General features: G+C 38.4%; 1 protein-coding gene across 5 annotated transcripts in view; it reads left to right on the top strand.

The window, feature by feature from the left end:
* The first annotated feature begins 944 nt into the window (after positions 1-944).
* The window catches only part of pfkpa (phosphofructokinase, platelet a), a 65,260-nt gene continuing 51,727 nt past the window's right edge, over positions 945-14,477 (top strand). For 3 of the 5 annotated variants that reach the window (XM_062991147.1, XM_062991150.1, XM_062991146.1), the window contains exon 1: positions 945-1,164. In XM_062991147.1, the coding sequence (XP_062847217.1) occupies positions 1,074-1,164 (91 nt within the window). In that variant the 5' untranslated portion in view covers positions 945-1,073. The remainder of the gene's footprint in view (positions 1,165-14,477) is intronic. The other 2 variants (XM_062991145.1, XM_062991148.1) reach the window with 1 other exon arrangement.

Raw genomic sequence — 14,477 nt, forward strand, 5'->3', positions numbered from 1 at the left:
TATCTCACCATATTCAACTGTTTCCCCTAACAATATGTGTTAATGTATGGAACGTGTGATGGTTTTATGTTTCAGTACGGAACTGTTACGCACACACAGATGTATGCGGGTTGTCATAGTAATGTTTATACACACGTTAATGTTCGCTACTGTTGTAGATGTAATAAATATAAAGTAAGCAAGTACAATGCTTTAATCATCCATTCTGTTTATTGACACGATAGTCAAGAAAGTAAAGAGAGTAAACAATATTCAACTGTTTCAACCTTTTTAAGTCGTGGCCACGATCTCATTCCCACTCCTTACTAAGTCGTGGCCACGCGTTATTAAGGCGTGGGAACGCGTTAAGTAAGTCGTGGCCACGCGTTACTAAGGCGTGGGAACGCGTTAAGTAAGTCGTGGCCACGCGTTACTAAGGCGTGGGAACGCGTTAATAAGTCGTGGCCACGCGTTATTTTTTTTTCAGGGGATGTCACCTTAGGGGCTCCGTAGGTTTCCCATACATCCTTGTGGGAAAAAATACCTTGAAACTCAACGCCATTTAAAGTCAACGCCACTCCCAGAACCAATTGAGGTCGAGTTTCAAGGTACCACTGTATTTAGGACCTTTAGCAGAAGTGACTTACAACTCTGCCTTTGAGTATTGCTCAAGGACACAACAGTGGCAACCTGGCAGTGGTGGGGCTTGAACCAGCAGCCTTCCAGTTACAACTATACTATCTCAAACACAGAATACCATAATCAGTATGGTGTGTGTTGCACCACTAGACGTTGATAAGTACCTGCAAGCCAGAACATTTAATCACGGCTTACCGCTTTACCCAGCCCACATCGCACATTTCTATAGCTACGGTCTGGCTACGGTTTATCGACAAATGTAAACGTCACACGCGATCTAGCATCCTATTGGACGATGGGCAGTCTATCACGGTTTGTTATGCTAATGAGCGTCGGCTCGCTTAGCGGACGTGCAGAAGCGGACGTGTTAAGGCAGGAAAGGGGCGTTCAGTGTCCCTCAGACGGCATCAGTTTTATCCGTTTCGTTTTTAGGCACATTTATCTAAAGAAGAAAAATGTCGCGGCCGGACAACAAGAAGTTTTTTGAGAATCTGTCAGGAGCTGAAAAAGCCATAGCTGTGTTGACGAGCGGAGGAGATGCTCAAGGTACCGTGAATTGGGTTGTATTTCAATTTGAATCCTTAATGCCTACAACAGCGCACTAAGCAGGGTGTGGAATAAGGCGATTCTACGGCGTACCTAGTGCACTTGATAAATAGTGAGAGCCTTTTTTGGGATGCAGCCAGTTTGGTGACATTGTATTAACGTCGTAGAGGGCGAACAAAATGCACTGCCGTAATGACAGCTTTGATACAGTTGAAATAGTGCTTGGGTACAACATGTAGACCTGAAAAAATGCTTCTCCTACGATGTAATGTAATAAGAAATGGCATTCGTGGCATGTTTAACCTGGTAAGCTACGGCTAGGTTAACAGACAGGTAGAAGTACCCTGAGTAAAGCCGAATTCTTCATTCTTCAGTGCAATGTTCATTAACATGTCTATTGCTTTAGCTACACAGCAATACTGATTTAAATGCGATGTGCCGTTCGGTATCGTTTAGCTTAGTGAACTCTGGTGTAGAACAGTAGAAACTGTTTCAAGTGTTGCATTATAAAGCATGCATACATACACACGGATAAGGCAACCGAATTTACCGCATTGCAGAGTCGCGAACATCCCTGCATGCTAGCGTACTAAACAGTATGTTCTCTGGTATTAGTATGCATCACATATCGTCCCTATTGTAATCCATAAACCCTTGGCATACTACTTAGAAATACTAGCTAGTACTCTAGGTAGGATGCAGCTTTCTAGGTACTTCTTCTGACTAAAACATTTCGGTTTTTCATCTGTTTTCTTCTCAATGCAATCCTAAAACAGAAAGTCATTTTAGTACTATGGTATTTTTCTGTTAATTTGCATACCTAAACATAACATAAGTGTTTATTACTGACACAGAGGCAGTGACATCATTAGACATCATAGTCTACGTGACTATTGGCAGTTACCTATGCTGCTATGCTAGGCATAGGCATCTGGGTTGCCAGTTCTTTCTTTCTTTCTTTCTTTCTTTCTTTCTTTCTTTCTTTCTTTCTTTCTTTCTTTCTTTCTTTCTTTCTTTCTTTCTTTCTTTCTTTCTTTCTTTCTTTCTTTCTTTCTTTCTTTCTTTCTTTCTTTCTTTCTTTCTTTCTTTCTTTCTTTCTTTCTTTCTTTCTTTCTTTCTTTCTTTCTTTCTTTCTAAGGCTCGACCCTGTCCAGGGTCACAGTGGGTCCTGTTCCACCTGGGTGCAAAGCAGGAATACCTTGCACAGGACTCCATTCTATTTCAGTGCTTTAATATTCCCATTTGCCAATTGCAGTCATTTCTGCTATGGTTCTTTTTATATGTGTATATGATCAAAACGTACAGTGCAGTGAAAAAGACAAATCACATACATCAAGAAAGCATCTCTGCATCATCACACTACTCACACCGTGTTTGGATTCTGGTGTGATGCTCTCCAAATGTAATAGGACCCGTGTCTGATCCATTATTTGTCTAATCAGTCCACAGAAGATTTTTTTCAAAAGGTCTTCACGTCATCAAAGTGTTTTAACATTGTTTTGTGCTTGTGAACTATTTAAACTCTTTGATGCAATTTGCTTAGTCTATTTAACCATTAAAATAATGACCTTGCTTGAGGCATGACCTGTAGTTCCACATATAATTATATATGGGATGCTGGGTAGGGTAAAAATGATGAGTTGAAAAGATGTTTTATTTATTAAAAAAAAGTATAAATGACCTTGTCATTTGGCAAGGTCAGAAACAATATGTCCTGGACAGGATGCCAGTACACATCCCCTCCCCCCTGACATAACCAAACATGTCTGTATTTAGGCCCATGACGAGCCATTTGCACTTGGGGATTTGAACCCTTGATCCCAGGGGTAGTGGGATAGCATAATTTTCCACTGTACTACACGATTTATGATAGTGGAAAAAACGGGTTGTAATGCAACAATTTGGCATTTTCCTTTAGTAGTGTATATATGTGAGTTTTATTCCAAGCTGGCAACCCAAAATGGGGCACCACACTTCTATAGTCACTGCACAAATTTTGCGGTACGAAACGTCCTCCAATTTCAGTGTCTAGGGCATGCTGTTTTAATACTTACCAGACTTGTTTACTTCATCACTGGTACTTGGTCAGATCCCCTGTGTGTTTACAGGTTTCCATCCCAACCAATCAGCATCTGCAAATTATCAGTAGTTTATTAATCAAGTAGCAACTAGGTGGGGCGGAAGCATTCTACCTCAATCTTATTTCATTTATAAATGTTTATGTTGGGTGTAAAGTTAATGCTGAGCATACTGGTTCATTATTGTAACTTGCTTACCTGACATTGAGATTAGCAGCAGGGCTTAGTTACAGAATCATGTATTTCTGCCTTGCCAGATCTGACTGGCAGAGGTGCAGATGATTAATTTGCTCAAGGTGTAAGTGTTTATCATAGCTTTTCCAACTTGCTCTTTCATGGAACCATGATGCCGGGCTTGGTCTGGTCCGGTTTTCCACTGAAGCAAGATGCCAGCACTATTTATTAAATTTTTTTCCAGCGAACCTGTGGCACTTTTCAGCCATCCCGAAAGAAGAGCCCTGGATTAGCGAGCTATTCCAAAGGAGGCGTGACAGCACCTTTTGGAGCGGGTTCTAGTTGGGAAAGGAGGGGCATTGCAGCTCATTTCCCCATTATTTGTTTGTTTGTGGCTTTTTAGCCACAGTATTCACATACCTTGGTTAAGCATCCTGCATGTTGGGTTCATTTTCAATTTTTGCAGGTGCGGGGCTACACCTGAAGCTTCAGTGGCAAGTCATGACCCACCCCTTTACACGTTATATATTGAATTTCAGGATTGTATCTAAATAGGGATTATTAAACACGAACAACAAAACAAAAAAAAACAGGAAACATATTGGAGATAAAGTGCACGTGATGCTTCTTCTCAACAGCATTTTTAGAATATGGAATTTTAAGCTGATATTATTTTCTACTCCTTTTTTCTTGTGGGTGTTCTTGGTTTATTTGAGGATGTTAATGATCAACTGGCTAATAAATAACCGACAAAAAGTTTTGTCGGTTAGTTGTAGAGATGGAACGATCGATCGGCTATGAATCGGTATCGGCCGATTTTTAATCAAAATATGCTATCGTCGATCGGCCGATATTTCCTAAAAGTAGCCGATCCGATCGTGTGATATATAAAGACCATGTTAAGCTTAACAGCTCAGTGGATTGATCCAGACTTTGAGCTACGAAGCACCAACCATCACATCACCATTCATCAACCATCATACAGAAACCATCGTGAAAGCTCTTCATGCCCTAAAATAACATCATTAACGTTGTGCATCATACAGACGATGTAATTTTGCTGATTGTAATATTTACTTTAAAAAGATAATTCAACCCGGTCACATCTGAGTCGATTCTATCAGCACGTTATATAAACTCCTGGTTCACTTTGGTAAATCGTAAGCGGTTCTTACTTGTGATGTAGATGAGAACAGAAGACGTTACAGAGCCAATCAGAGGCAAAAGTTTATTCATTACCAAATTTGTTAGTTCAGGATCATCTGCTGAACTTTTAGAAAACTTTTAGCTCCTTAGACGGAACGAGTCTGAGTCGGTTACAGATCTGTGGTAATAGCAGTTTAATGAAGCTTTTTAATGTGAGAGTCACACAAAATGTTCTGTAGTAGCTGGTGTTTATTTAAAACCACGACATTTAATTAATAACAGTAAACACGGAGAGATAACTGAGAAGAGAAACTTACGCTTCACATAAAACGAATCGACTCACTTATAGCGATACTGTGAACAAAGCGTCTCTTCTAAAGGCACACACACAAACGCGTGCGCGCTGCTCCGGTTCATCTTCACTGTGAGGCTTTTTCTAAGTTTATTTACTGCTAAATCCCCCCTCGCCCCCCCATCGGAATCGGCTATCGGCCGATATCCCTGAAAGGAGATCGGAGATTGGAATCGGTGCCAAAAACCCCGATCGGTACATCTCTAGTTAGTTGATTGAAACTGAGAGTGGCGCTACAGTGAGAGTTTACACTGCTGATTTGAGACTCACCCTCAGTGTGCAGCACCAGCTGTTCCATCGTTCCAACACTTAGAAGTCATGATTGCTGGATCAATCACACATTAAAATTACAAACCTGAAGCTGTTTAGCCTCAGTATGGAATCTGACTACATGTTTACCTTTGTTTATGTGGATCTGTGTGTATGTTTAATATTTATATATTTGTGACAAAAATATGTGTAGATTTGGCCTCCTACTTCAGTATGTAAAACTCTGCTTGTCAGATATTATAGGCCTCTATATTGAACACACTAATGTAGTCTAAAGTGCTTTAATACAGCGTTTCCCAATCTTTTTTGCACCACGGACCGGTTTCATACAAGATATAATTTCACAAGCCGCTCAGGTGGCGCAGCGGTAAAGTACGCTAGCGCACCAGAGTCGGGTTTCTATATGCATCGTAGCGAAACTCAGCTCTACCTTTCCGACAGGGTTGGGCGGCAGTATGAACAACGTTTGGCTGTTGTTCAGGGGCTTAGAGGTAGAGTCGGAGCATAGGTCCTCATAACTGGTACAACTGCGGCCCCTGCTGGTTGACTGACGGCGCCTGCACAGGGCTGAGGAATAACATTGAGGGGGGTGTGACCCTCCGTGCGCAGCGTCTCTCGATGTATGAACTCGGCTTGTGCAAAATGCAGGCTTTACTGATTGCGTGCCGGAGTGCAAGTCAGTTGAGTGGCATCCTCAGTCAGCGGCAAAAGGGTCGAATCAGTATAGAGGACACAATCAGGGTAATTGGACACGATTAGAATGGGGATAAAAGTTGGGAAAAAATAGATAATAAAAAAAATATATATATAATTTCACTGGGGAAGGGATGATTTAATAATATTGCTCACAAACGATGTAAAATAAGCTTTTTTTCGCTGCAAAGAGATGCTGCTCCCACCTAGGGGTGACAATAAGACAATAACACCCGAAATAGAAGCAGTGAAAACTGCTTTTCTAGCGATCTCTAATTATTCATTCTTTCTGTGCGGCCTGGTAATAAATAGCCCACGGACCGGCCCGGTGATTGGGGACCACTGCTTTAATATATAGGCTGCATCTTTAGTTTTTATGATGTGAACATGTTTAGTTAGCACTTGTAATTAACCATTTGCTACAGACTGTATTAAATCTACTTTCTAATGTTGAACTGGAAGGGGAAGTGACTGTTGTGCCCAAACTATTGCGCAAGACTTCACAGTGTTTACATTATTGCAGATTTTCCTTCCTTTGATTGTGTAAAATAACAGTACTGGTGGTAAAACAGGCAACAAATGAATAAGTATTACTGTTTATCTTTAACTGCAAGACTCTTTTTTCCCACTTTTATCCTCAAAATAATAAATAGCCAGTTAAAATCCCCCCAACCTGGCAACAGTGAATGGTGGAAATGCCCAGTCATGTGCTTTTCTTTTTTTACAAGAGGCACGCGAGTCAGTGCACGTCAGCCTGCGGTGAGAAATACCCTCCCATTTCCTCTTAAACATTGAGGAGGACTCGATTCTATTAAGTCATCGGGTTTATACCGTACATCGTAGCTGAATAACGTAGATAAGAGGTTTATGTTGCATCATTTGCCAACCTTGTGTGATTTTTCAGACAAGACTGTGTTGCAGTATGCGATCGAGTCTTTACCAGTTTCTAAATATTTGGGCAGTGTGTGCTACTGTGTTTAAACTCGCCATCCTTACTTTGATGCTTCTGAGAGTTTTAATGTGCTTAAGTTTATTACCAAGTTCACATCATCCAACAAATGGAATTAGTTTAATATCATGCAGACTAATCTTAGCATGACCTTGTGCTTCTACTAGATATGCGAGCCAGTTTAATACTTTATAAACTCGAATACTTTACCTTAATCATACTGGCTGTGTTATTCTCTGAGGTAAGCTAGACAATAAAGAAGAAGAAGATATACTTTATTTGTCATTTATAAAACGGATAGTTCCGGTCCTAAAATCTGATTGGCTGAGCCGCGTTCGAAGCCGTTGTAAAATCCTCGATAAACGCACACCTATGACCACCTCACATCATTCCATATTAATACGCCACTGAAAAGAAAAAGTTAATGTTATTTTCGCCCTCATGTTGCCTAGCAACACTGTTAATCGAACTACCTGGCGTCGCGGAAGAATGCTTTATTGTAAGTTTATACACAATAAATACATTTATGAATTAAACATTGTTGTATTTATTATATTTTATGTTGACCGCCGTTTTATAAAAGCAATAAGCCACTCGAGACCGTGCGTTACTGCTATGATTTTAGCACGGGGAAAGAAGTTTTAAGCACTCCGCTTCGCGTCGTGCCAAAAATGTCATCCCCGTGCTAAAATCACAGTAACGCACGGCCTCTCGTGGCTTATTGCTTTAATATACATTTACATTTTCAGCATTTAGCAGACGCTTTTATCCAAAGCGACTTACACAATGAGCAATTTAGGGTTAAGGGCCTTACTCAGGGACCCAAAAGTGGCAACTTGGTGGTGGCGGGGCTTGAACTGGCAACCTTCTGTTTACTAGTCCAGTACCTTAACCACTGAGCTATCACTGGCCCAATATACAGGTGTACAGTACAATGAAATTCTTTCTTCGCATATCCCAGCTTGTTTGGAAGCTGGGGTCAGAGCGCAGGGTCAGCCATCGTACGGCGCCCCTGGAGCAGACAGGGTTAAGGGCCTTGCTCAAGGACCCAACAGTGGCTGCATAGCAGAGCCTGGATTTGAACCGCCAATCTTCCGGTTGATAGCCCAAAGCTCTACCCACTAGGCTACCACGGTCCCCAACAGTGGGATAGGAAAAAAAATTTTGATGGCTTTGAACTTTGGTGCTGGCGAAGGATTTTTGAGAAGACAAATAAATGGATCCTTCACCATATTACACCAAACTTTTCTCTTAAAGGACAGATAACCAAACTGAAGCTCTCTTACCAGTTTATTAGAAAAGACCATTTGCTTGGAAAAGTTTAAGGTAAAAGGAAGAGGGTAACCAGCAACAAAATGAATGAACACAGTAAGAGAAATAATGAATCCTTGTTCTTAATGAGCTTTTAGGAAGACCCAAACAGGAGACTATTCTGGAGAAACACTATCCATATGGGAATAATGTTAACAAAAATACAAACCCCCTTTCCACAAAAGTTTTGACATTTTGTGAAATGCAATAAAAAACAAGAATCTCTGATGTGTTAATCACTTGAATCTTTATTTAACTGACAAAAGTACAAAAAAATATTCCAACGTTTCCAACAGGCAGAATTTGATGCCTGCAACACACTCCAAAAAGTTGAGACAGGCAAAATAAGCGCGAAAATTTACAGTATTTTAAAAGGGGGATCCACCAAAGGTTCAGTCTTTACGATCAATAATGGCTCTTAATAAGAAATGAGTTTATTAATTAATTAGGATTTTAACATCATGTTTTACACACTTTGGTTACATTCATGACAGGACAGGTACTTAATGCTTATACAAGATTCATCAGTTCAAGTCTTTTATGTCAAACACAGTCATGGACAATTTTGTATCTCCAATTTACCTCACTTGCATGTCGTTGGACTGTGGGAGGGACTGTGGGAGCGCCAAGAGGAAACCCACACAGACACAGGGAGAACATGTAAACTCCACACAGGAAGGACCCAGATCGATGAAACCGGGAATTCAAACCCAGGACCTTCTTGCTGTGAGGTGACAGTGCTACCCACCGAGCCACCGTGCCACCCTAGAAATCATTTAAAATCAGGCGCTCAGGTGGCACAGCAGTAAATGATGGTAGCCCACTACCGTTGGGATCCAGGGTATAAAAACATAAAAATTGAATGAATGAAGTAGAAGAAATTAAGAATTCATTACATACTGTGACACAGTTGGTGTCATCTGGGAACCTGGGTTTGATTTTCTCCTTCAGTCGTCTGTAAGAAATTTAAATACAATGTTTGGACAGACAAGTATGAAGTGGATAATGTAAATAAATAAACCTTTTTTTTCTCTTTTGGCTGTCCCTGTATTAAGGGTTATAACAACTGATCATTCTGGTTTGCATGCCTTACTTGACACAGTTATATACCAGATGCCCTTCCTGACACAACGTCTTTTTTGTTTGGGCTTGGGATTTGCACTGAGAACACAGTGAACTTTTAACATCCTGTATTTGCAGCATCTGACATGGTAAACTATACTGAAATGCTTAGAATCTCAAAACTACAATAGCATAGCATGTCCCTTACAAGTATACATAATCCTTCCACTGTAACTAAATATTTATCAATCTGTAAATAATTCACAATAAAGGATCCAAGTCCAGGATAAAAAAAATACAGCTATAAAATAATAAAACAACAGAAGACAGATGACCAGTCACCAGCAGGAACAGTACTGGGTATGAGGCCAAATGATTTGCTACCTTAGACTGATGACTAATCTTGAAGCCTGTCTCTTTGTGTGGTCCTGTATAACAAACAGGTGCTGACAGTTTGATACTATAAAGCATGCCATTAGTTTAATTAAAAGGCTGGCTCAGGGAAAATCAAATTTACACAAATTCACTACTCCTCTCACAAATTGCTAACACAGTGTCTGGTTATACATTTTGCTTCTGTAGTTCTGTACTGGAGCGGCAATGCTTCAAAAGCACGGTAAAGACTTGTCATCACCATTAGCATTGAGCAAACTGCATATATAATCATCACAGGACCAAAAGTGTCTGCTGCTCAGGACAACAGTAGATAATAATAATAATAATAATAATAATAATAACTATAAGAATCACACACTTACTTCTTCAGAAAATTGAGTGGTCCACAGGACAATTAACTATTTAAAGGAAGTATAAAGTTTTGAATATACAATTTACTTTATTTATATTTATAAACATACACCGACCAACCATAACATTAAACCACCTCCTTGTTTCTACACTCACTGTCCATTTTATCAGCTCCACTTACCATATAGAAGCACTTTGTAGTTCTACAATTACTGACTGTAGTCCATCTGTTTCTCTGCATACTTTTTTAGCCCCCTTTCATGCTGTTCTTTAATGGTCAGGACTCTCCCAGGACCACTACAGAGCAGGTATTATTTGGGTGGTGGATCATTCTCAGCACCGTAGTGACACTGACATGGTGGTGGTGTGTTAGTGTGTGTTGTGCTGGTATGAGTTTTTAAACACCTCACTGTCACTGCTGGACTGAGAATAGTCCACCAACCAAAAACATCCAATTAAAAGCACTTCGTGGGCAGCGTCCTATGACCACTGATGATGGTCTAGAAGATGACCAACTCAAACAGCAGCAATAGATGAGCGATCGTCTCTGACTTTACCTCTACAAGGTGGACCAACTAGGTAGGAGTGTCTAATAGAGTGGACAGTATGTAAAAACTCCAGCAGCGCTGCTGTGTCTTATCCACTCATACCAGCACAACACACACTAACACACCACCACCATGTCAGTGTCACTGCAGTGCTGAGAATGATCCACCACCTAAATAATACCTACTCTGTAGTGGTCCTGACCATTGAAGAACAGGGTGAAAGCAGGCTAAAAAAGTATGTATAGAAACAGATGGACTACAGTCAGTAATTGTAGAACTACAAAGTGCTTCTATATGGTAAGTGAAACTGATAAAATGGACAGTGAGTGTAGAAACGAGGAGTATCGGTGTATATATTTTTATTTTAGTATATTATTTTAGTTTTTGAAATCAGTATTTAATCCAATATATGAGGTTCTGATATTTACAGTGTGTGGGGAAATAAGTATTTAACCACTTTTTTTAAATTCACGTTTAATACAAATATCTACTTTAAATCCATAATTCATTTAAAATTTAGATTTAGAAAGTATGTAGACCCTTTGACTTTTTGTGCACTTTGGTTTTGCATGGATATAATTGCTATTTTTACTTATCAATCTACACTTAATTACCCAAACTATTAACCAGGTCATAACATGTTTTTAGAGTTTCTTAAATAAGTTAAAAATCAAAAATAAATCTTGTAGTCACATTTGCTTTGGTACACTAAAATGTCGCCAGGTACATACTGTTTGCTTTAATGATTCTTGAGATGTGTCTAGAACTTTACTGGAGTTCACCTGTTGCAGTTTGAATGTATTGAACATGTTTTGTAAAGGCACATATCTGGGACTGTAGGACAAGCCATGAAGTTTAAGGCACTATTTGTGGATCTGCCTGTCAATCAAATTGTGTCAAGTCAAAGATCAGGACAAGGACATATCTGATTTTGAAAAATTTGCAAAACCTTGAACCCTGATAAAGTTGGCCGCCCTTCCAAATTTGTCTTATAGTTACTCTAAAATGCTTTGAAAGAGGACCTATTGTATGGTCATCTATTTCTACCCCACAAGCACTCCATAAATCAGCAGATGAAAGCAATGTTAAATAAAGGACTCTGTAAAAATCTTAGAAATGTAACAACATGCACCGCACATCACCTGGCTAATACCATCTCTGCTGTGAAATGTGGTGGTGGCAGCATCATGATATGGGGGAGCTTCCCAGAGACATGAATCTAGAATGCACACAAACTCAGACTGGGGTTACAGTTTACCTGGCAACATTACTATAACGTTAAACTATAACAAGAAGCATACAGTCATATCAACACTGGAGTGGCCCAGCCAAAGCCCAGACTTAAAGCCCCACAATGGATTGGAACACTGTCCAGGGTATTCCTGTGTTGTGTTTCCCAAAAATCTGGAACCCGGTCTGGAATAAAGTAGATAAAAAAAATAAAATAAAATGAAAAATCAGAATCTATGCCCACTATCGCTGGGCTTCAGGGTTCAAATGCTCAGCTGCTCTGTCAGTACGTCAGGGGTCTACCTACCGACATGATTGACTATGTTTAATGGGGGGCATTTGATGGATTGGTGTTCTGTCTGGGGTGTGTTCTTGTAATGTACAGTGATTTTGGGAAAGCTGGACACTCCACAATCTTTACCAAGATAAAGCAGTGGTAAAACAAGAAAATGAAATGAACAGTGGTTGAATACATGATTCCCCATCACTATATATTTTTAGTGTTCAAGGTAAGTGGAAAATCTATGTGTTATGTTTTTTTTGTCTCTTTAAATCCAGAAGCACCTGTTTCACTCTTTTACAGTTCAATCAAAGTACCACATTATTCCTGACAGCCTACAGTCAAATATAGCTAGCCAACTATCTGTCAGTACTTAATCATAGCCTTGTGGCTTCTATACAGTTACAGTTAGCTAGGCAGACTCAGGTCACTCAAGTTCATTTGAACATTGTTAGGGTTTGATAATGTTGCTGTATAAGTTCTCACTTGTTGAGACTCCATGACGACTCTTTTGAAGAATCTCTAAATCAGTGTGCAAAGCTCTGAAACAAATTTTTACCAGAATTCCTAAAACAGCAAACACAGTCAGGTACATTAAGGAAAGTTTACTAGGACACTAACAGTATACTGATTGGCTGCTTTTTTGAATAATTCTAGAGGGCAGGGTTGCGCCTCACCACTTAGGTGCCAGGTTTATCCCTTCACATGCAAGAATTGAAAATGAACCCAGTATGCAAGATGCCTAACAAATGTAAAACAATACTAGGGGTAAAAGGCCACAAATAAAAGGGTAGTGGAAAAATAAAAGTAGTGGCCAAAATAACAGAAATAAACAAAGTAACAAATAAGAGACACAAAAATGGGTAATAATGGAAAGATAATGTGTTAATATGGGTAAAAGCTATTTAATTAATGATTATAAGTTAAACAAAACTTTAACATTTAAATACTTAAAATATTTTAATACAGTCTGCTATGAAATAAAATTCAATATGCATTTTTCATTAAAATGATTATATATTTTTTGTTTTTAGTTTGGAGCAAAATTTAGCATAGTTAATTTGTCTTCCGCTGCTGTGGATTTCTTTCTTTTTTTATTTATTTATACAGGAAAATTTAAAGCAATATACTGTATGTTATATATTTAAAGCAAAATATGCCACATTTAAACTGACCTGACTTAAAAACTGGTTTACAGCAGGTTCCTGTTCTGCAGCACAAAAAGCAAAAAAAGAAACACAGAACAAACATAAACACCAAAACAAACAAAATGACAAAACATTACAACATGAAATACAGTACAAATACACAACAAAGTTATATTTGTATATATACAAATATAACTTTCCATAAGATATTGTTTATATACTTGTTTAAACTGTACACTAAATGTACTCATTCTTATATTATATGGAATCTCATTCCAGACTTTGGTGTATGTATAAAGGAATGATATGTAACCATAATTATTTTTGTAGGCTGGAACTGGGATAAGTACATTTGAGACTGATATAGTGATATGTTCTTGCCTTTGATTAGACCTTGGAAATAAATCAATCAATGATGAAGGAGAATTGCTATGTTGAATCTGAAAATAAAATCTCATAGCTTGAGCCTTCGAATGTGTAAGAGCAATGCAGTGATGAGTCCAAAATGGCAGATTAGTATGAATTTTGTAAGCTCTATTATAGAGTTTAACAATTGGTTTGATAATTTCCTTAGTAGTAAGGGAACAAACAGGTAAACAATACAAAATCGTTGAAAGAATCACTGCATGTAAATATATATAAGAAACACTATGTGTAAGATATGATCTAATTTTCTTATAGACATACAATTTCTTATTGAGTTTTTTTGTTAAATTAGAAATGCGAGATGTGAATCCAAATAAACTCCTAAATATTTATATGACTTTGTAATCGTTAATACCTGGTGTGCATAACAAATAGGCTCTGATACAATTATAGATTTCCTAGAAGAATGAAAATACATACATTCCGTTTTCTTAACTTTTGAATGCTGTCATAAAATCACAAGGTTCTTGCAGATCAATAAATTCACATTTAATTTTTTTTAGTCAGGTACCATTTTTTGTTACTGTTTTTTGATTGTTAGTTTTCAACAGTGTGAGGTTAACATGTATATTTATTATTATTATTATTATTATTATTAGTTTTTATTTTATTTTACATTTTAAAGTGATCAAATAAAATAATTTACAGTTTGCACATGCCACATTTTGTATAATTTCTTTTTAAACACAATTTTGCATAATAATGCACAGAAATGTGTTTCTTGTAAACAATCAACAGGACATGAAATTTGACCCGGGGTTGTACAAACTTTTGACTGTCCAGGAAAGATCTGCATGTTTAAGTGTAACACGACTCTTCACATGTTTTCTTGCAGCTGGCTGCCTTTGTTGTTTACTATTATAGTTCCAGTTCCAAGTCACAGTTCCATGCATATTGTC

Source organism: Trichomycterus rosablanca, chromosome 3, assembly GCF_030014385.1.
Source record: "Trichomycterus rosablanca isolate fTriRos1 chromosome 3, fTriRos1.hap1, whole genome shotgun sequence".
Taxonomy (NCBI): Eukaryota; Metazoa; Chordata; class Actinopteri; order Siluriformes; family Trichomycteridae; genus Trichomycterus; species Trichomycterus rosablanca.